A 23,826-nucleotide genomic window follows, 5' to 3' on the forward strand; every position below is an offset into this window, starting at 1 on the left:
AAAAAATTAGAGAGCACAATAATGTATATAGGTCATAGTTTGGGGAGCAAAAATCATAACCATCCTTGAAAGAAATGATAGCAATTGATTATTGTAGTATATGGATTATTATAATTAAATATTTTGATTTGTTGCCATTTTTAATAGTTGTATTTAAATCAATCAACAATTAAAAATATAATTATTTTTTATCAACCAAAGCTTAATTTTTATTTTTGGGTTGTTTTGTATGAATAATGTAATTAAATTTAATTGTATTAATATTGTCACTTCTTTACTTTTATTGTATACACCTGAAAAAAGATTCTCTATACAATTTTATATTATATATATATATATATATATATATTGGTGATGATATAGGTGATGTTCAATCCAATATATTTATGGGGCATGGTATAAAATGACTCTTGATGTTGTATGAAAGTAAGTAAATGTCCATGTTTTTAATTTTGTAGTAAAATAGCCTAATCATCTATTTAATATCACATATTACCAAATACACCATTTAACAAATTACTATTTTATTCTAAATATTTTAATATTATGGTATATGTATATTAGTTTTGTTTAATTAGTTTTTATTTTAAAAGTTATTTTGATTTTTTTTCGTTTTTTATGGGTTGTTGAATGATATATTATACCACAAAATATATATACTGAGTTGAAAAATAATATACCATCAAAACTTACAAAACTATTACTCAAAAATGTATATATTATCCTAACAAAGTTATATACTACCATTAAAATATATATACCATGATACAAAATTATATACTACCACTATGTATAATAAAATAGAAATTAAATATCACAAAAAAAAAATTATATACCATACTACAAAAAACATATACACTAATTGAAAAATAATATACCAACAACCTATAAAAAATTTAAAAAATCAATATAACTTTAAAATAAAAACTAATTAAACAAAATTAATATACATATACTACTATATTAAAGTCATACAATCCTAAATAATTAAATAAATTATAAAAAATGGCAATTTAGATAATCAACAATGTAAAATGGTCATTTATCTACAATTTTAAAAATGAAGACATTAGTTTCTTGATGGCTTTATTTTTTGTCATTTCCTATAATTTCTCTATATGGGGTTTATCTCAAACTAATCAAATCAAATTAAATGTTAGATGTTGGAAATTATCATCCAATCCAATCCAATTAGTGATTAGATTGGTTCAGGTTTCTTAATTGGATTTCAAATTTAAACTTGATTTTTAACATTAGCTTATAAACATACAAACTCATATTAAAAAATATCAAATCTAAAGGTTTAAAGTAGTTTATACATTTACACAACCATTAAGTCTCGAAAATGTCAAAAACAACAACTAAAAATAAAACAACACAAGACATCCCTTTTCATAAAATATCTTCTACAAGATCTTAAATTCCAACCAAGACCTTTACAACTAAAAATAAAATAAAAAATGAGATGTTATCTCTTTTAGGGTTCTTTCTACTCTAGTGGATGGGTGTAAGGTATATTAATAGACAACCAATCAAAATGATTTTGACAATATCATCCGTCATCCAATCCAATCCAATTAAAATTAGTATAAATATTCTTTTATTTTTTTTAAATATATATTTATATATGTAATTGGATTAGATCGTTTGTTAATTAGATTTTGACAATATCATACGTCATTCGATCTAATTCAATTAAAATTAGTATAAATATTCTTTTATTTTAAATATATATTTATAAATGTAATAGGATTGTATCGGTTATTAATTTGATTTTGACAGTATCATATGTCATCTGATCCAACCCAATTAAAATTAGTATAAATATTCTTTTATTTTTTTAAAATATATATTTATAAATATTATTGGATTAGATCGGTTGTTCATTGGATTTTGACAATATCATCCGCCATCCGATCCAATCTAATTCAAATCCAACTATTCAAATCTAATCCAACTGTAATTAGATATCCAATTTTTTGTAGTTGAATTAGTTTGTATGATGCCCACCCCTAATTGGTACCCACTTTTTTTTTCTCCACATCTTCTCTTAATTAATTATTTATTTATAATCATATTTTTGTTATAAATTTAGGCAAATATCTTTACTAGTTATTTAACAATAAAATTATATTTCTTCAGACACACTTTTAACACATAATCTAAATAATTTTTCTTATGTATATATATATATATTTTTTTTTTTTTCAAACATGAAAGTCAAGTATATTGTAATTTAGTAAATTTTTATGAGATAAGTTTTTTTTTTTTTAAATAATAATATTATTTGTTCTTATTTTATGTTTGAGAATAAAAACAAAAATTTGTAATTGATCTTTCTTTTAAAATGTGGAGATGTACTAATTTTTCTTTATTATTTTAATAAAGCATGAGTGTTTAAAAAAATAATAATAATTTTGTATCAAATGATAATTAGTAAGAGGTGTACAAAGAAAAATTTTCAATTTTATGAGGGATGTAATTAGAAAAAAAATGTGAGAGAAAAAAAAGTAGATGTCAATAGAAGCATTTTTTTTTCTTACATATTACTAGGGTGTCTTCCCTACATTTATTTATTACTAATCTTCCCCATTTATTTTATTTTATTAATATATAATATATCTCCTCTCATTATGTCCTATTTGAAATGAATAAAAGATAATAAAAATATCTATATAATATTTCAATATTATAAAGAATAAGAAAAAATAGAGAAGAAGTGTAATGTAAATTAAAGTTTTTTTTAAAAAAATAAGTGTGAAATTTTAATAATGTATTTTAAAAATAAAATAGAGAATAGAAACCATTTACTCTTAAGATCATTAAATGAGAAAACAAAATAATAAAATAATTGAATAAAAATCTTATTATTACAAAATTTTTATTAAAACTGAAAAATAACATACCATCTAAACAATACTAGTTTGGATGACAAAAATTGAAAACATATGAACACAATTGTCTTTCATAGTTTTTTGCACATTAATCTTTTATGAATGCAAACATAAAAGATATCTTTCAATTATTAATATGAATGCACATTAATCTTTCATAATTTTTCTTTTTTCTTCTATGAATGCAAAAAAGAACGAAATCTCTCCATTCTTTTTTCTCACCTAAAACATGGGTTCCAAACATATGGTTGATTATGATTCATTCATTTTAACATATATAGCCAGGGAAATTTTCAAGCCACAACAGTGGTGGCAGTAGTTTCAGTATCATCACCAAATGGATGTTTGGCAAAAATTTCAACTCTTTTAATCCGCAATGGTGGAAAACCCACCTTCAAAGTTAACATTGAGAAGAAGGAAATGCTCTCAACTTTTCAGTAAGTAAATTTGTACCCCCACCAATTTTTACAGACTATTTTTCCCCCTTTTTCTTTTTTTGGCTTCAAAATATAAGAAGCGGCAATGATGAAATGGAAAAGGCAGGCATCTACACAATATATTTCTATTTTAGAACATAAGTTAAAATGAGGTCCCCAAAAAAAAATACTTTTTTCTTCTTCTTTCTTTTCCTTTTTCGACCTAAAGAGCATTTCCCATCAAACCCACTTGCAAATTCTCAATTTTCATCCTGAGGCCCCCCCACCTATTTAGCTGTATGCTTGTGCTGCTGTAAGACAGCGAATAGAAAAACGAGAAAAAAAACCCTAATGGATCGGCAGTAAAGATTTCCTTACCGCTTCCAATATATTATCACTTGTAGAAAATTGAACTGCAGTAGCACCTATTAAGTAGATGGATTGTGCAGTAGTAAGTTCAAAGGTACTTTCCTGATGACTTCCAAATTCTTCCTTCTAGTGATATAATCATTACTGTAACATCATCATGGTACTTCCTCCGGTCTCCTTGCGGGATGTCTAGTAAATCATGGAAATTCATTCCTGCGTAGAAAACCAGTTCGAGCTTAAGTCAGAAAGATCCTCACAAAATGGTCAAGTAGAAGTTAGAACACAAGAAACAAAATGAATCAACTTACTATTGACCTATTTTATCAAGGAAAACTTGTCCCAATTTAATTTAATTTAACTTAAAGGAACGATGACAACCAGTGGGAAAGACAATTGGCAATAAGAAAATCAAGGGAAGAAAAATTAAAGGGGGAAAAAGGCAGCAGAAGCAGTTAGAATGAACAATACATCAATTCTATTACTCTCAAAATGTCAAAAATAAAAATCTAGTTTGCCTATTTATAATGTTTGCTTGTTCAGTACAAAATAGGGTGATGAGGTGAGATGGTAGCAGCAGTAACCAGAAGGCGACCCTATTATTATAACCTATGCATGCAGTGGCCATTATAATCCCTCCTGAACTGAAAGTAACTAGGAAAAATATTTGGAAGTTTCCAAATCACAACTTGACTAAAGAGGAGTAGCAAACGTCCAGTACACCATTCAAGATCTTAAATCCTCTATGTAATAGTATCATCAAGTGTAGTTACAACATACTGAGTCACAATAACAGAAGAGTCAAGCAACTTGGATAACTTTCTCAAAAACAAGTATAGTTACAACATACTGAGTCACAATAACAGAAGAGTCGAACAACTTGGATAACTTTCTCATAAAGAAATAAGCAATCGATTACTCTGGAGAAGTTCCAGAAAAATGGAGACAAATGCAGTTATAGTGCCATGTACAGTGTTATATAATTGAACATGTATTCTTGGAAACAAGTTCTCATATACATTCTAACATCTTTCTATCAAGTATTGATTCTTGCAAACACAGTAACAAGTAACAACAAATGAAGACAACACAAGCAAATTTAGGAAAGAATCCAACAAGTCCTGAAAACATACCTGCTTTCTTTGCTGCACGGTATAGAAGCTCCTCAATGAGGTGTTGTGCAGGGTCACCATCAGGAAACTTTTCCATGAAGTTCTCAACATGACAAACCACTTCCTCATTGCTAAAATACTGATACAGACCATCTGATGAGAGTATTAAGAATTGATCTCTAGGACAGAGTTTATGGTGACGAAGTGAAGGTGAACATGATATGTATGGAGCAGTACCGATATACTCATTCCGAAACATTTCCAATAATGCATCATTCCACTTGGGCTGCACCAACATACACTATGTTATTATCTGACTTTATTTCATGTAAAAATTCTTCTTCATAGTTATGTTAAAGATGATAACTTAAATAATATCTTACATTTTTATGTATCTTAAATAATGAAATGATACTGATTATTGAAAATTTTTAAGTTATTTCTTAATTTCGCCTAGTCTCGAAAATAATTCTCAAAAAAGAAAATTTTGACCTACAAAAACAACATAAAGGCTGCTCATATTTTAGAAGGATAAAGGACACACAACAAGTTTAACCAAGTTTGCATTTGTCCATAATAGTAATTGCAAAAGCGCTAGTCACTTAGTTTCAGAAACATTCATGTAACATGACTTAATTCTTTGAAATTTTAAAATGAAGGTAGAGTGTAATTTAAATGACTAATGATTATGGTTTTAGAAGCATTCAAATTAACTTTAAAATCTGTTAACTAAATTTCATGCGCACAATATGATTCAATTATCCTTCCTTGCAAATTAAAAAATAATATTCAAACGACCTTGTATTTCATTCTATTCAATAGTGAAGCAGATTAGCAATTGTAGATCAGACAAGTATCAAATTTAGGTTAATTTCTTTTATTTTTAATAATAAATGAGGTATATATCAAATCAAGTTTATTCAGAGAACCTGTTTCAGAAATCCTGCCCCAAATGCTCTGGTAACCTTAAGTCGACCTTTCACTCTATCATTTACTATACAATGTTTGTCATCTGGGTGTTCGTTCTTGATTCTAATGATTTCCTGCAAAACATCAATTGAAATTCTAAGCAAACCTTATATATTCATCAATAGTAAATGACTACTTATTGTTAAAAGATGATGCCAGTAATTTTTTTCTTAAGCAGTACAAGCCAAAAATTACCATACAACACATCATATCATGCTAGCAGCTATTCATTAAAGATAAAAGTAAAATTAAAATATTATAAGGGATCCAAGTCTTTTGGATTGTCCTGATCTTGTTGGTGATATAATTGCATTTTCTTTTCTAGGGTTTAAGGGAAGAAAGGACAAAAGACAGAAAACATCATGTAAATTATTCAACGGTGTGCTGAGACACAAGCAATTCTACATTAGGAAGGAGAACCATGCAAGAACAGCCAACAGAGGTACTCAAAATTTCGTTTTTGATTAAAAAAGGATACTGAAAAATTGGAAGGAAGCTTCCTCATAATTTCCTGTATCATTGAAAAAAAAATAAAGAGAAAAGGAAGTATCATGTGAAATGTATGCAAAAGGAAGCTTCCTTATTTCTTGAGTATATCCAATATCACGCACTACTGAGTTAGACAGAAGGGGGTGAAGCACTAACTTTGATTACGTCAAATAGAAGGGTAAGCTTGTTTTAAGTTGTTAAACTTGAGAACATAGCAAACATAATACAGTTCATTATATTGAAATATGATACGCCCAATCATTCTATTCTTCACTGCTTTTCTCTCAAAAGAGGAAGAGATCTATGAGAGAGAGACAATCTACATAGAGACATTTATAAGATATCAAAAGTAAATTTACTGGAAGAAAGGTCACTACAAGCTTAAATTTGCATAAGTGGGCCCACCAGAGGTCAGTATAAGGTACACCATTTTCTCCTTACTTTCACCCCGCCAACATTTTGAGGCAGAACAAAAAGGAATACTAACAGACATGCTTACAAAGAAAAAAAGTATTTTTACATGTCATTTAGTTTTATTCTAAATATATGTGCTTCGACGATCCTGTTGAACAACTTGTCATACATCATACAGAAACAAAGATCAGGACTCATTCAATGAATTTGTTTCTGCTTCCAATTTCCAAGGAGTTGCAGATAAACAGTAAAATAATAAGCCTAAAGGCCTTCTAAAAATACTTTTTTTAAAAAAAAAATAAAAAGCACCATGTTGCTGGATTTTGTTGAGACAATATAGATTCAAGGAACGTATCATCAAGGAAAACCTTTCAAAGCATCTAACGATAGCATGCGCAGTGGGTTGAAATTCAGAGCAAGAGAATGACAACTCCGACAACCCTTTCTCATTGGCTTAATTTCAGTGCACATGGAGGGAATGATAAAATAAAAAATTAAAAAACAATCAAGAATTCCTCTGAGACATTACAAAATCCCACTTTAGATAGGATTAACTAAGGAACATCACAAAGCCACTGTCTCTGCGAAGTTGGAGTTCAAAACGTCAAGAAAAACTTATAATGGCAAAATTACATGTGTGCAAATCGTAACGCATTTGAAACTATGTCATGAAGAGTAGAAAAAAATTCTCAGATAATTTTTGCCATGAAAATTTGGAACCTACATAGAAGCTCATCAAGTTTTAGAACAGGTTCATGAAGTGCATAGAGGTCAAAGTCAACTTCAAACAGACCAATCTTTTTGGCAACAAAATTCACCCAAGCAACGCTAAACTAACAGTGTTCCGAAGAACAGCTTCAGCAACGAATTTTAAGTGGTAAAATTTTAGAAATAAGAACGGAAAACTTACATCTTCAATATTGGTGCTATGATCAGTGGACAGCTGCAATGCAGTCAATCCTATTTCCTGTGGAGGAGTCTCGTCCTCAAGCTTCATTGCCCTTTCGCCTACAGCCAAAGACTCCTCAATTATGCCCTCCACACTCGATCCATTGTCTCCCTGCCCTATTGATGCCGCACTCGAACCGATATCATTCTGTTCGTACTGTGCAACTATAGCCCGACTGTCCCCAACATTCATTACATACACATCCTCGTCTCTCATCAACACAACCAACAAACATGAACCCATCAAAGCTAGCTCCGGATTCGTATCAAGAACCTTATCCGTCATGTCCAAATACGCAAGCTCAGTCAATTCAAGGCCCCTCGACAATGCCCCTAATACCAATTCGTGATCAACCGGACCCTCCTTCCGTCTTCGACCTGTCCGATTAGAGCTCTCCTCTACTCTATTCTCAACCTCAACCTCAACCTTCTCTTTATCCTCCAAACCAAACCTCCATGGGAAAAGCTTCTTACCATGACCGTCCCTATGTATAGATAATCCCTGTTTCAACTTTGACAACAGTAGCCACCTTCTACTCACGGCGGAGCCACCATTGCTTACACTAAGAGCATCATCCACAGAAAACGCAAACCTCTGCGAACCCGAAAGATCAAGCCCCTCTTCGGCCTCCTCCTCTGCGAGAAGATCACAAAGCCGGCGCCTTCTAGTCTCCGTTCTCTCTGTCTCCTCTGGCTTAAAGGTAACTCTCTTCGCCACAACTCCATCAACAGGCAAAGAAGTTGAACCATCTCTAAGCCCTGATGGGTTGGCCTGGTCTATCACCACTACATTCTCCTCCGCAGCCACATTTTGTGGGTTGCTGTTGCTATTGCTTGCTTCGTCTGCTTCGTCAACCTCCCAAAACAAGCCCTGTAGTTCATTGTAAACGGCACGATAGAGATTGCCCATCAGGAATTCCGGCGCATCAGGACCGTTAAACCCATCATAAATCCCAACAAACAACCAGCCCTGTTCTTCTGACACGACCACATGTACACGATCCTCCCCTGCTTTCCCAAGTGCCCACTGGACATTACTCTCGTTCTTCACCTCGGACTCGATTTCGTCTCCTCCCATGGCCGAACTCTCCTTTCGGCCCACGAAATTAAGCACCGGAACCACCCATGGCCGCTTCTTCTCCGAGAAGTTCCTGTAGAACGCCTTCCGAAACCCCGAAATGCCCTTCTTCCGCTTCTTCTTCACATAAACTGTACCAAGCGGTGCCGAGAAATGAACCCGGCCAGAGTTTTCCGGGCCGGCTCCTCCACCACCGACGTTAGGGTCCAGTGGGCCGGAGAGAGCACCGCGCTCAATTGGGCCGGAAAGGAAGAACCCGCCGCGCTCCATTGGACCCGAGGGCTCTTCCCCTCTAGGAACCGGCTGAAGAGGCAAAGCACTAAATGACGACGTACTCTCGAACCCATTAACGATACTTCCCCTCACACCACCACCCCCAAGAGTGGCCTCAGTGGCATCGTCGTAAATATTGTCGAGCTGGAGGACAGTTCTGGGAGTGGAAGTGTTGGCGCTCACGGAGGCCCCTGAGATTGTCCTGAACCCGGTCTCGGGAAATCCGGGTCGGGCTCTCGGAGCAAGTCCGAGCCCGGCACCGGGTTCGTGAGGGGGCGAGAATCGGAGCGACTGAGAAGGGGAAACGAAGCGATCCGACTGAGTGGGGGAAAGGAAGCGAGCTGAGCTCCGAACGTAGACGAAGGAGTGGCCTAGGGTTTCGTCCAAAGGCTCTGAGGCAGTGAAGATCAAGTCGTGTTGAGACTGATGATGGTCCGGTTGGTTCGTCCTGGTCCGGTTCACCGGTGTGAAGCACGGGAACGCGGTCGAGAGTCCACCTCCCATCACATTTGATTCACCCTCCCACTGCTGCGTTTGGCCAGGAAGAAAATTTTCAACTCGATTTTCCGGCTAAAGTTCAAAGAGAGCTACTTCCAAATTAAAAATATAAAAAAAAATATTTATCATAATAAACAAAAAAGAACTTAGAAGAGAGAGAAAGTTTTTTTAAAATAAATATTTATATGAAAAAGTCTGCCTCGTTCGTTTTTTTTTCGAAAAAATTAAAAATTAAATTTTAGTTGAAAATCACTGACTTTATGTTTTATTTTTTCCGTTGGGTGCAGTTGTTGGCTCTTGGTTGACGGTTACACCTGGCATTTAGCAAAGCTCAGTGGGGTCCATGAAACAGAAAGACGCCACGTCATATGCCACGTGGGATAGTTTGGGTTCCATGCTTAGCCCGATTAGGAAAGGTCAAATTTTCGGAATGACCATTTTGGGGCTGGAGCTGGAGTTAAGATGAAATGACGGTTGAGACCCTGAAAGAGTGTCTTTACTCTTTCTAGGTTGAAAAAAGAAAAGCTGTTTGAAGCTGTGGTGGTCAATGTGGAAAACGATGTCGGATTGAGAATTGTCTTATAGGGGTGCTTCTGTCCTTTTCATTGTTTGCATTAGGGAACTTTCTAGTCGGAGCCCCGGTCCGAGGTCCAAATATTATTTGAAATTACTATATTGCCTTTTAAGCACTTGCATTTTTATTTTTCACTTTTAATATAAATATTTGGCCTTTGACCACTAATAAATATGTATATCTGTTTGTATTATTAGTTGAATTATAATGAGTTATTTGTTTATACAATAAATGTAGAAATAATGAAGCCACTCGATAAAATGTTCGAGTTTTTTCCATTAGACTATCATTATTATAGAATGAATTAAATGCTACTTAGAATGGTAAACTTACCATTGACTATCATTGTAGTATGATTAAAATGCTCTACTTGGTAATGGTATTGTAATATTCCTCTCATTCAAATTGCTTATGCATTCAACTTTTGATTAAAAAAAATAACTTTCCATATTCCATAAATGGGCACCACTTATTACTTAACAAGATCAAAGTTACTTTAATAACTTTCCACATTTTAAAACCCAATTCATCCAAAAATAAAATGGGAGGGTTTTTTTTTTTTTTTTTGTGAGGATGAAATTTACAATTATGAACAGTAATCGGTGGATTGGAGAAAAAAAAATTATAAGCAACCTCGTGGAAATTAATTCAACATCGTCTTTATTTTTTTTTTAGAAACGAATTGCATTAAAACTTTACAAGAGGAAATAAAAAAAATGCAGGAAAAAATCTATCCAAATATAATCTCTTAAAGAACTATTAACATGTATAGCAAATGTATTGGTCACTCTAATTAAATAGTATGCCAAATGAAATGACAATAATTACCACCTACAACATCATAATTCATGGAACTCATAGAACTTGAAGCACTACTAGAAGAAATTTACGCAATAATAATAAAAGTATCACTTTTCTTATCGTCAAGATATTTATAAACTAATTTGAAGTGCCATCAACTCAGCGACATTCACTCTCAAACGAGTTATCTAACTTGTTTACCCAAGTTGTCAACCACTTAAGACATTGATGTGTGTAGTATTCCATACCGAATTTAATCATTATTAATTATAAATTATATCAATTAATTCGGTATAATATTTGTAAGAGTCGCACTTACGAGAATTATTAATTCACTTTATTACTCAATTCAATACAAAGTTAACAAAGATAATGGTTGAAAGATAGAATGATTAGAGGAGTTAAGAGGTCATTCGTCAATGTTAAACAATCATTCAAGCAATTAATAACATCTTTGAATCGTATTTCTGAGGAGTGTGCAAAAATCATCTAATCTAATTACAACCAGGTGATCCAATTACAACAAATCGCCGAAAATTAAATATTCAATTATGATTGGATCAGATCGGATCAGATTTTGAAGACATCCAATAAAACTGAACCGATCAAATTGTATATATTTTTAAAATATATTTATTTATTTAGGATTATGCTTATAATTTATATTATATTTGTGTGGAGTTGTATCATTTTGAACAAATTAGTCTTTTTATTTATAATATTATTAATTATTTGAACAAATTAAGCTAAATAAATGCTCATAAATATTGGATGGATCCAATCCGATCAAATACATAAGCAAGGGGACACATTCAATAGATAAAACCAATCTATTTCAATGAATAATTGGATCGGAACGGAACAGTTGATACAAGTTAATTGGATTGGATCGGTTGTAAAAATCCAACATCCAATGGATAATTGGAGCAGATCGGATAGGCCTAAAAATATTGGATGTGATCAAATGAACACCCATTATATTCCTTACCAAATTACCACCTGTAGATAACATGAAACCATAATTACCACAATCTCTTAATATAATTAATCAAAGCAAACACTCTAAATTAATTTTATTCACTAAACAACCTAAAGGAAAACACCAAAGATTTAATTTAATGATAGCAATAAGTTCAATGGAGATAGGTTGATCTAAGCAATAAATCCATAAACATGCAATTCATTTAACCTAAGTTATATTCTTCATCATAATTAAAAGCGACTGTGACATGACTCTCAATTACAATTTATCACACAAATCTAAAATTTTAAACGATTAGGTGAATAGAAATTCTAAGATGATAGTAGATTGAAGAAAACCCCTGTTTAGTGGCCCTCTAAACAAGATTAAAATAATAATCATGAAATTAAGCACAAAAGAATCAATTTGGTCATCAGGAATAGGAGAACGATGAATATTATTAAAAACTCAAAATCGTGTTTAGGTCTCTGAAATTGCCTTTAACCTAAGAAAAGTCTACTCCATAGAAACCACAAACATTATAGCAATATGTAGATCAAAGAGAGAAAGAAAAACCCAGTCATCAATGGCGCAATTCAATTTTCACTTAGGCTTGTGATCCTCTTGATTCTATATTTTGTAGCATCTACAAAGTACTTTCTATCTGTTGTGGACGAACTCTAAAAGTCCTATTTATAACCCCTAAAAAATTTCATTTAAAAATACCCTAAAAACTTAAAATTTAAAGTTGATCGTACAATAGCACCTAGGCTCTTGATGAGTGGCGCCTAGGCACTCGAACTCTTCACTGCATTTTGGAAATCCACTAGTGCCTAGTCACTTGGCCACTTTATAGGATATTTTAACTCTCTCGTCATCGTGAGACTCCTAACTTCGTGAGACTCCTAACTTCAACCGCTTCCACGAAAACACTCTAAATTCATTCCAAATGACTCTAAACATGCGATTAATCTCTAAAAATTCTAACAAATCAAAATCAAACTAATCAATGGGTTTAAAATGAAATTAAGCATAATTATAAAAGAAAAATAATAAATATGCACTTATCATACCCATTCACATTTAACTTAAAAGACCTTACTTAGGGTGGCATCCACTACCTAGTAACTCGAGAAGATGGTCGTTTGCTAATCTTCAAAGTCATTCTAGGCTTATGCAAATATTTGCCGGTGCGATGAATTTTGACACCTCAACTATTAAGAGTTTTCTCTCTATCTATGAATTAGTAACATGACAAAAGAGTAATATGTACAAGCCTTCTATCATCTTTTGAAAATATAAATACTTTTTTTCGTAATATTAAAATCATGAATCCTTTTTAAAATATTTTTGGTTATTAAAAATTAGGGTGAAAGTCAAATAATTTTTTTTTTACCAAATTGGACTCAAATAATAGTTTTTAGTTAATTGATTTGTAAGTTATTTTTTTTTAGTTTTCTCATAAAATATAGTTTAAGCAAAATGGATGATACAAAATAGTAAATTTCCTTTTACAAACAATGAAATCCTTATCACCAAAAAAGTATCTATACTTAATAATTCGTTCAATCACGAGCAAACATACATAATCTTAGGCTATAATATATATCTATTATGTATAAACAACGTGCAATATATGTTTACATAGTTTTAAATTCATAAAAATTATCTATAAATTTAATAAAAATTATTCATTGTTTTTTTTTAAATATATATATATATAATAGAATGAATTATAATTCTATAGTATATATAAATATTTATATCAATAATCTCTATATATGACATCTAAACACAACATTGACACAGATATATATATTTACATGACTAAATGACACATGTATAAAAATATAATAATATTTAAAAAAAATTAAAATATAAATAAAATAATAATAGAAAAAGTCATAGTGTAGATAGTAGTATACATGCATCAACTATTTTTAGTTTTTAATGTATCTCATAATGTACTTTGATAAATTTGATAAAGAAAAAAAGCTTCAATCACTTGATAAAAAAACAAACTATCACACAAATTTATAAAATAAAAAATGATATGTATGCCTTTATTATTTTTAAATAAATATGATTTGATTATTTAAATTATCATAAAAGATCTTTAAAATATCATATTTTAATTTTTTTTTTTTGTTATTTAAGTTTATGTTTGTTCTAATTTTTTAATTTTACAGTGACAAAAAAAATTATATATTATATGTTTAATATAATATTAAGTTTAATTTTAATTAAATTTTATTTAAGTTATAAAATATATGGTTTTATTATTTTTAAATAATTATCATTGTAAAAAATATCTCAAAAATATTATATTTTAAAAATTTTATTATTCATTTATTTTATTTTATTTAAGTTTAAGTCATGTTTACAATTTACCATTCAATATAAGAATATTCTGTTAAATTTTATTGAAGAAAGAAAAAAAACGGTTAAAAAAAATTTATCTACACGCTTATCTTATCATAATGAAGATATATATATATATATATATATATATGCATATTTTTCTTTTTCACGCTTATTATAATGAAGTTTTTTTTTTTTTTTCTTTTTCATTTAGTTCTATTTTATCTGGTCCTAAAACAAAAATCCAAACGAGTCCTTGTAACTTTTTTGTTTTAAATTTAGAAAAATAAAAGGACAATAAGAGAATGTCAACTTATTCCTTAACCTTTTTTAGTTTAAGCATTAAAAGCATGGAATGGCCATGACTTTCCTTCTCACTCTCCATTTGGCAATTGGCTATATTTGTTATCGTACATAACCAGTCACTTGTTTTTCATATAACGATTAGAGATATATGCTTTATATATTTCCCACAAGTATTTCACGTTTCAAATTTTAACTTGTTATTTTGGGTGCTTTTATATATCCTTTCTCTTTTCTCTTCCCACCCCTTTTTAGATAAATCCCTCATAATTTTTTTAAAAAGTCACTTCCCTTCTAAAAAAATTAGTACAAAATTACCCTATTAGTAATATATATATATATATAAAATCCATATTTATAAAAATTTATTGTTTAAAAAAATTAAAAGATTTGTGACACTGCCAAGTTAGAGATTGATAATTTTTTTAAGTATAAAAAAGCGAATAACAATTTTTAATTTTATTAAGAAATATAAATAATTAAAAAAAAAACTCTTGACTGATTTTTTCGCTATCAACTAACTAAAGTAAGCTTCAAGAAAATGTAAGAAGAACACACAAATTTTACATAGTTTAAGTTATTAATTAACTCTAGTTCACAAGTCCATTATATTTGGATTTGAGGAAGCTTGAGAGTTTCAAGCTTCAATGGAGTTCAGACAGCTTTTAGTAATTGTAATACCCCGACTATTTCTAAGACCTCGAGCCATTAAAAATTACTATACATAATTACTAGTTTGGGATACATATATAAGAAATAATATAACTTTATTTAAAACCCAAAATATTGTACGAAATACAAAATAAAGTATGGGTACCCATTATTGTTTATATAAAACATAAAAGCATAAACTTTAATGAATTTATTTAAAAACTAAGTGCGTAAATACATAAAAACATAAATTAAAAGACTTGAAAACAACGTCATTCTCGATCTTCCAGCAGTCCATTCAATCCATCCATCCTCAATACAAGTGCCGAGCTGCCATGAATCCGACCCGCCTTCCAAGTTCATTTTCCTGCACCATCTAAAAATAAAGGAATGAGCCTAATGCCCAATAAGGAAAATCTACTAAAAAAATATATATGTGTCATAAATCATAAAACATAAGACTATATCATAAATCATATACTATAAAACATATGCCATTAACTCATTAACGTGGTATGTGATAAAACCATCTAGGTCCTCAGTCTACTAATCGAGGTAGGTTAGATCACAACTATAGTATATGATAACTCATCTAGGTCATTTGTCTACTAATCGAGGTAGGGTAAATCATAACTCTTAACCACGAAAATGATAAAAATTATTGGGGCTTGCTATCTAAGCAATTCATATGCCCAAGTGACTACAAAACATATATCATATCATATCATAAAACATATCATATCATAAAACATATCATAACATAAACATATAAACACATACAATCTAACATATTTTTCTTACCAAAAACCGGGATATAGAGACAAGAACGGGATTGGAACACTCCTAAAACCAACAGTAAAAACCATGGGTTTTCTAAAGAAATGGAGATGAAAAAGAGAACTAAACCATCAAGAAAGAAACTTACCGAAAAACCTTAAGTTTCAAAAAACTTAAACACCTAACCAAGAATCATAACAAAGAGTTAGGATCTGAATGAAAACTAAAGAACCATGAAGAATTGAACTTAAGGATAATAATACCTTGGATGAACTATGACTTTGATCTACACCTCGATACCGAAATAACACTATATATTACTTCCCAAGTGTTTAGAAAAGTTTAGATTGGAAAAAAATTTAACCCAAAACCCAAGTGTTTCTCTCTATAGTAACCTTAGCAGCTTGGAGGCTCTGAACAATGCTTGAATGATGAGTGAAATGGCTGAGTACTAGGTCTTATTTATAGAGTTCAATGAGTGAAACTAACCCCTTTTAAAATGAATTTAAAATGAAAAATATTTGAACTTTCGTTCAACAGATGCCCAGAACTCGGTCAAAATCGTTCAAGAGCAAGTTCAAGTGGTTAAGGCTTGTTATCCCCAAAATTTCATTTCGATGACGTGGCAATCAGAAGTGACAAGTGGCAATGCACGGTTAGTAAATGACACATTAATAGTCAATAAATATATTGGCCAAGGAGGGAAAGGTTTGAGATTAATCTTCAGAGTTATGATATTACTGGTCATGAAAATTATTTATCTGGTTTGGAAGTGATTTGATCGACCAGGTAGAATTTTTGTCCGACCGGTAAAAAATTTTGACTGACCAGCAAAATGTTCTGGCCGATTAGTAAAATGTTCTGGCCGACCAGTGGAGTATTTTGGCCGACCAGTCATTTGTTTTACTAGACTAGTAAAGTATTTTGCTAGACCAAAAATGTGTCATGCTAGACCAGAGATGTTTCATGCTAGACCAGAGATGTGTCATGTTAGACCAGAGGAGTGCCTTGCCTATGTCGACCGGTGAGTTGTCTTGGCCAACCAGTCACTTTGGGGATGGATTTGGTCAGTCCACGGATCAGAATATCAAAAGTTACCGTCTAGTAACTCTTCAGTAAAAGCTTCAGTAACGGCTTAAACCCGAATCATTTGCAACTGCCGCAGGAATCTCTCAGATATCCTGAAATAATAGCTATATTATTGTAATTTGAATTTATTTATATTTTAGTTAATTAAAGTCTGTTGGAAGAACCAAGAACCTGGTCAAAGGGATATATCTGATGTACGATCCATGAGCCTATAAATAAATGGCTCATGGCATCATTTATGGGGATCTGATCTTTTTAGACTGAGAAAAACTCTCTAGTTTTGAGACTTTGGGATTGTTACTTGGGGCATTTTCTGAGAGCTTAGAGAGATAAAGCTTGTATTCTCTAGAGAGAGAAAACATGTATTTTTCTACTTACACTTAAGAAACTCAGTTGGCTCAAGTTCATCTGATCTTAAGTGTAGGCTAAATATATCACAACTCCAAGTGGATTAGGCTATTACCAATAAATTGGGGCTGAACTACTATAAAATTATTGGTGTCGTATTTTCTATTCAAGGCTTATTGTCATTTTGACGTCTACTCATCGTTGGCCAAAATCGTGGTCAACAAGGCTGTTTTTAAATTTAAATCCTCAAGTTTCAAAAATGTCTCCCAAAGGCGATATATCGCCTACCCTGGGTGATATATCGCCTAGACCAATACCCTGAGCCTTCGTACTTTCATTCATGTGAAGTCAACGTGTTTTTCGTATCTCCCGTAGGCGATATATCGGCTCTATAGCTGCGATATAGCTACGATATATCGGCATACATTGATATATCAAACATGTATTTGCACTCTTTCAACATATTTTGAATTGATTAAACAGCTTTGACTGAGTAAAAATGTGATCCTAACAGCTGCTGGAAGGTTCTAGAGCTTCTAGATCTTTCTTTTAATTAAACTATTCATCAAAAAAATACTTAAATCCTTAATAAACATGCTTGTGACAAGTGTCACGTTCTTATTAATTCTATCTAAACCTTTGATTATAATAAACAATATTTCTAGGACCAGCAATATTAATCAAACCTTATGTTATAATTAATATTTCTAAACTATAGGTTAAACTTATAAATTCCATAACTGTTGCTATGAGTTTCCAACTAAGTCCCGGCTTGAACCAAAATCCACGAAAACTAACATACTACAAACTACTACAAACTACTACTAGCTACTACTACTACTACTATCTAGCTAAGTAAAATTCCGAGACACTACAATTCTCCCCTACTTAAAAGAATTTCGTCCCCGAAATTTACTTACCAAACAATTCTGGATGCCGTGCTAAGATGTCTTCCTCCAACTCCCACGTTGCCTCCCGTTCTGAACTATTACTCCATAGGACTTTGACTATCGGAATACTCTTAGACTGTAATTCCTTCTCATCTATCTAGGATGCTAACCGATCGTTCCTCGTAACTCAAGTCTTTCTGGAGTGATATCGTATCGTACTTGAGGACGTGAGATGGGTCTGACACATATCTACGCAGCATCGAGATGTGAAACACATTGTGGCTATCTGCTAGAGCTGGTGGTAAGGCTAATCTATATACAATTGTTCCCACCTTGTCCAATATCTCAAAAGGACCTATAAACCGGGGACTAAGTTTGCCTCTCTTCCCAAACTGCTTCACATATTTCATAGGAGATATCTTTAAGAAGACTTGATCTCCGACTTTTAATTCCACATCTCGTCGCTTGGCATCCGCATAACTTTTCTGTCGGCTTTGAGCAACAAGCATACGCTTTCTAATCAGCGCCACTGCATCCCGAGCCTCTTTAACAGCTTCAGGTCCAAGAAGTTGTCTTTCTCCTACCTCGTCCCAATGTAACGGCAATCGGCACTTCCTTCCATAAAGTAACTCATAGGGTTCCATACCGATCATTTCCTGGTAGCTATTGTTGTAGGAGAACTCTATTAGTGGCAAATACTTACTCCATGATCCTCTGAAGTCTAGTACACAAGCATGCAGCATATCTTCTAAAATCTGTATGGTACGCTCGGACTGACTGTCGGTCTGAGGATGAAATGTCATACTAAGACTTAACTTGGTACCCATGGCTTGCTACAAGCTTCCCTAAAATCTCGATGTAAACACCGATCCTCTATCTGATACTATGGTCTTAGGGATTCCATGCAGTCGTACTATTTCTTGAACATAAATGTTTGCATACTGGTCTATTGTGTACGTAGTCTTGACAGGCAGGAAGTAAGCTGACTTGGTTAGTCTATCTACCACTACCCAAGCTGAGTCGTGTTGCTTATTTGTTCGTGGTAATCCTGTCACAAAGACCATGGCTATGTCTTCCCACTTCCATTCTGGAATACTAAGCGGTTGCAATAAGCCTGCAGGTCACTGATGTTCTGCTTTTACTTGCTGGCATAGAAGGCATTTGTACACATACTCTGCTACGTCTTTCTTCATTCTTGGCCACCAATATAGTGCCTTAAGGTCGTGAGTCATCTTAGTCGACCCTGGGTGAACTGAGTATGGGGTAGTGTGTGCCTCTTCTAAAATCTTCATCTTAATCCCATGGTCATCCGGCACGCATACCCGTCCCTTATATCTCAAGAACCCCTATCCTGATATAGAGAAATCTGTGACCTTGCCTTCTTTGACTGCAGCCATATGTGTTACTATTGTGTCATCATGCCCTTGCCCGATCCATATATCTTCTAATAGATTTGACTGGATGGAAAACTTAGCCAGTTTACCAATAACTACTTCTATTTCAGCATTAATAAGCTCTTGCTGGGGCGACTTCTCTATTCCGGATAATGCTGCTAGATTTCCATAGCTCTTCCTGCTTAGTGCATCAACAACTACGTTTTCTTTTCCTGGGTGGTATAGGATTTCGCAGTCATAATCCTTTACTAGTTCTAACCACCTGCGTTGCCTCATGTTGAACTCCTTTTGTGTGAAGAAATACTTTAAGCTCTTGTGGCCCGTATAAATCTCACACTGTTCTCCATAAAGATAGTGGCGCTAGATTTTCAATGCGAAGACCACTGCTTCCAACTCCATATTGTGCGTTGGATAGTGTTGCTCATATTCCTTCAGCTGCCTTGAGGCGTAGGCTATCACACTGTTATTTTGCATCAGCACACATCCCAAACCTTCCTTCGACGCATCATAGTGTGTTAGGAAAATATGTATTTGCCTCAATGGAAATAGGTAAGATAATTACAACTCTAAACTAAATATTATTGATTAAAAAGTGTTACAACTCTATGACAAAAATTACATGTAAATATAGAGTAAGAGGTAGAAGATGATAGAAATAGAAGATACAACTCTAAAACAAAAAGATACAAATAAACTAGAAGTAGTAGAATGAAAGATATAGATAAGATTACAACTCTAAAACAAAAGATACATATAAAAGAGTAAATATAGAATAATAGAAGAAATGAAAAGCAATAGAATAAAAGAACAAGAATAAGAACAATGAACTAAGAACTCTCACTCACACAACCAAAGTGAAGAGTGTTGGGGATCACCAACTTGAACAAGGTTTGAAACCTTTGTCCAAAAGCTTATTTCCCCCTTAACTCAAGCACTAAGGGATCTCTCACAGATATTGGAAAAGCTTTCTGGAATAATCAAGCCTCAAGGTGTTTCTAGCCAAGTGCTCTAATGGATAGAAATGTTGTATCTTACAAGCGAGCTATAGGCTCCTATTTATAGAGTTTAGAGACACCCTTTGAATTTCAAATTCCACCAACCCCCATGGCTGTTACCAATGTTTAATTGGATTAATATAGAATTAAAAATGAGATTTGGGAGTTATTTGGGTTTTTTGAGTCGTTCAACAAAGATTGAAAAAACTGAAAAATGGTCAGTTTTTAGCCTGTGGCCGCGGCCACCGACCATTTTCAGCACTAAAAAATGTGCTGTTTTTCCAAACGGTTCCAAACCCTCCCAAATGATTTTGTAACTCCCAAAACACATTATTGGGGTTAAAATCATATCTCTAACAGCCATATCACATATGGTTTTATGAAATTCATCTAAATATTGTGTAACAACAAATTTACACAATAAAGGGTAATATTTGGAAGTTACAAATTTGTAACACCAAATATGTTACATTATTTGGATATATCTCATATATCTAAATATTGTAACTCTCTATTATATGTTACAATATGTGACACTCTTTGTCACATTTATTTAATCTAAAATATTATATTATAATATAATATAATATTACATTATATTATAAAATAATATAACAAAGTATACTACAAACTTATCATTGCGTGTCGATACACAAAGTACTGGTGCTGAGCATAGCTTATCCTTGAGCAACTAGAAGCTCTCTTCACATTTATCCGTCCAGTTGAACTTCTGGTGTTTCCAGGTCAGATTGGTAAGAGAAGTGGCTATCTTAGAAAAGCCTTCTACAAACCTCCGATAATAGCCTGCTAGCCCGATAAAACTTCTAACCTCTGAGGCATTCTTAGGTCTTGGCCAATCCTTCACAGCCTCTACCTTAGCTGGGTCTACAGCAACTCCGTCTTTTGATACTATGTGACCGAGGAACGCCACTTGCGACAGCCAAAATTCATACTTCTTGAACTTAGCGTAAATTTGATGCTCCTGTAATCGCAACATGGTCAATCTTAAATGTTCCTCGTGCTCGACTTCGTCCTTGGAGTACATCAAAATATCATCAATGAACACTAAGATGAATTTATCCAAGTAATCCTTGAAGACCCGATTCATTAAGTACATAAATGCGCCTGGAGCGTTGGTAAGACCAAAAGACATAACTAGAAACTCGTAATGTCCATATCGAGTTCTAAAAGTTGTCTTTGGTATATCCTATTCCCGTACCTTGAGCTGGTGATAACCAGAGCGTAGATCAATCTTAGAGAACAATGTCACTCCTCGAAGTTGATCAAATAAGTCATCGATTCGGGGTAGCGGGTACTTGTTCTTAATCGTCACCTTGTTCAGCTCACAGTAATCTATACACATCTGCATGCTTCCATCCTTCTTCTTCACAAATAGAACTGGTGCTCCCCGTGGCCAATGGCTTGGTATAATGAAACCCAAGTCTAAGAGTTCTTGCAACTGCGTCTTCAACTCCTTGAGTTCGGTAGGTGCCATCCGGTATGGTGCCTTTAAGATAGGTTCAGTTCCCGATACTAGTTCGATTGTGAAGTCAATTTCCCGAGTAGGCGGTAACCTTGGTAAGTCGTCAGGAAATATTTCTGGAAATTCCTTTATAATGCAGACGTCTCCAACCTTTAGTGGTGTTTCTTGTACCACATTTATGATGCTTGCTAAGAATGCGTGACATCCTTTCTCTATCATCCTCTGAGCTTTGAGAGATGAGATAAGAGGTGTTCGTAGTCTTGAAACCTTTCCCATAAAACATAGTTTCTGATCGTCAGGAGTTTCGAACATCACTTGGTTACGTCAACAGTCGATGGTTGCGCCATGCCTTGCTAGCCAATCGATGCCCAGTATTATGTCGAAGTCCTTAATCTCTAGCTCTATCAAGTCTCCTTCTAGTTCTGTGCCCTCAATTTTTATCGGTACACCTCGTACTATTCGTGATGATAGTACTACACTCTCCCAAATGACGCCTCTTACATCTATGGCATTCAGGACGAGTCTTCCAAGCTTCACTACCACCTTCACGACCCATTGAAATACCACGAGGCCACCTATCAGGACCTGGTACTGGGAAGGTGTCAGGAACCTTCCTCTTCTGCTCACTGGGGCCTCCACCCCTACTTGAACCCACAAAAGGAGAAGTTGTTCTCCTAAATTCCTTTTTGGCTGCATTATCTCGCCAGATCTTGTTTTCTGCACTCTCAGCTGTGAGTGCCTTCTCAACCACCTATGCATAGATGGTAACCCCAGCCACAGTGGTAATGCAAACATCACGGGCTAATCTGGGCTGTAGCCCCTGGAGAAATCTCTCCCTCCTGGTCCCATCAATGGGCACCAGCTCCATGGCAAACTTTGCCAAACGATCAAACTTCAGGGCATACTCAGTCACTGACAAACTCCCCTGAAGCAATCTAATAAATTCCTCAGCTTTTGCTGCCGTGATGGCATCATTGAAATATTTCTCGTTGAACAGAGTCTGAAACTCATCCCAACTCAGGGCATTGACGTTTCTGGTCTGGGTAATAACCTCCCACCAAATTCGAGCATCCTCCCAAAACATATAAGTGGCACAAGCCACCCTCTCATTACCAGTCACCCTCATGAAGTCTAGGATGGTGGTAATCATACTCATCCACTGCTCTGCCTTGGCAGGATCTGCACTGCCTTCAAAAACTGGAGGTTGCTGCTTCCTGAACCTTTCATAGAGAGGCTCCCATTTATTACCAACCTCAGGAAGCTACTCAGCTGCTGGCACCGACACAGGAGGTGCCTCTAATACACTGGCCACTGCAGGTGCTTGCTGTTGTCTCAGGAGGCGAAGTTCTTCTCCCTGTCTCAACACTGTAGCCTACAGATCGCTAATTAACTGCTGCCAGTTTGTAGGAGCTGGCTGTGGAATCTGTCCCTGGTCATTATCTTGACCCTGATTATTATTATTCTGGCCTTGATCACTCTGGCCAGCTGAAGTATCTGTCTGTCCTAGATTCATTCTTATTAACTTATACCTTGATGAAACAATAGTCAATATGGCCAGTCAGGTAGTGATTACTAAACCTCTTGCCGCCTTACAGTCCAAGAACAAGTAGACAATTATCATATTCCACAGTCATACAAATATACAAATGGATACATGATTATAGCATTTAGCATTTAACATGTATCAGATAATGATTCATAATGAACAATACTGATGAGTATGTTCCAGCAATTTCAGTACT

The 23,826-nt window shown here is 33.7% G+C and overlaps 1 protein-coding gene across 1 annotated transcript; it reads right to left on the reverse strand.

Moving 5' to 3' along the window:
• Window positions 1-3,124: 3,124 nt before the first annotated feature.
• On the reverse strand, window positions 3,125-9,617 carry LOC133777939 (protein phosphatase 2C 29). Its single transcript, XM_062217701.1, has 4 exons — window positions 7,571-9,617; window positions 5,718-5,831; window positions 4,810-5,074; window positions 3,125-3,892 (listed from the first exon to the last, which is right to left on the reverse strand). Exons 1-4 carry the CDS (start codon window positions 9,461-9,463, stop codon window positions 3,768-3,770), a joined length of 2,397 nt encoding a protein of 798 aa, XP_062073685.1. The 5' UTR covers window positions 9,464-9,617; the 3' UTR covers window positions 3,125-3,767.
• Window positions 9,618-23,826: the final 14,209 nt, after the last annotated feature.

The sequence above is a fragment of the Humulus lupulus genome, chromosome 5 (genome assembly GCF_963169125.1).
Source record: "Humulus lupulus chromosome 5, drHumLupu1.1, whole genome shotgun sequence".
Taxonomy (NCBI): Eukaryota; Viridiplantae; Streptophyta; class Magnoliopsida; order Rosales; family Cannabaceae; genus Humulus; species Humulus lupulus.